The 659-nt window shown below is 62.5% G+C and overlaps 1 protein-coding gene across 1 annotated transcript in view; it reads left to right on the top strand.

The window, feature by feature from the left end:
* Positions 1–393: 393 nt before the first annotated feature.
* Positions 394–659, top strand: part of SLC4A9 (solute carrier family 4 member 9) — an 11,358-nt gene continuing 11,092 nt past the window's right edge. Inside the window, exon 1 of the mRNA XM_005425368.1 lies at positions 394–425. Coding sequence (XP_005425425.1) covers positions 394–425 — 32 coding nt within the window. The remainder of the gene's footprint in view (positions 426–659) is intronic.

Genomic DNA, 659 nt, shown 5'->3' with positions numbered 1-659 from the left:
GCTGCTCTCTGCTGGCAGCGCTGTGCAGGCCCTGCCATGTCCCTGTCCCTGCAGGGTGCTGTGTCTGTGCCCACGTCCTTCCCCCTCCATCCGCTCACACAGAAGCCTCCTAAACAGCAGCACAGTCCCGGAGCCCTCCCAGCCCTTTCCGTCAGCCCCGACATTGGCAGCCTCTTATTTCCCCACTCTGGATTTGCTCAGCGGTGCCACATCCTTCCCCAGAGCATGTCCCCATATCCTCTTTCCCAGGAGGAGCTGCCATGGGCTGTGTCACCCCTCCTGCCATGGGCACAGCATCCTTGCACAGGCACAGATACTGCCACCAGCTCTCCAGGGCTGGCCCTGCCACCCCCTCAGCGCCTTGCAGGTGCAGACAGGGCCGGGAGCACACGAATGCTGTCCACCCGGGTCACTGCAGGAGGCAGGTGGGTCCCCAGGTCCCTGGCCCAGGTGGGCAGCTGGACATGGCAGGACACAACCATACTGGGACCAGTGGGGCTGGCCCTGCTGTTTTGGGATGCTTGTTTTGGGCTTGGCTCCTGTGTATTGGTTTGTGGCCAGTTTAAACCAGCTCACAGCTGTTATAAGGTGTGGGATGAGTGGGATCCTGTGAGTGCTGGAGGGGAGCTCACGCCTGTGGCTGGCCGTGCCCGTAGCCC

Source organism: Geospiza fortis, unplaced genomic scaffold, assembly GCF_000277835.1.
Source record: "Geospiza fortis unplaced genomic scaffold, GeoFor_1.0 scaffold413, whole genome shotgun sequence".
In the NCBI taxonomy this organism is placed as follows: Eukaryota; Metazoa; Chordata; class Aves; order Passeriformes; family Thraupidae; genus Geospiza; species Geospiza fortis.
Note: the sequence above shows the minus strand (reverse complement) of the source record. Positions and strands in the feature narration are given on the sequence as shown.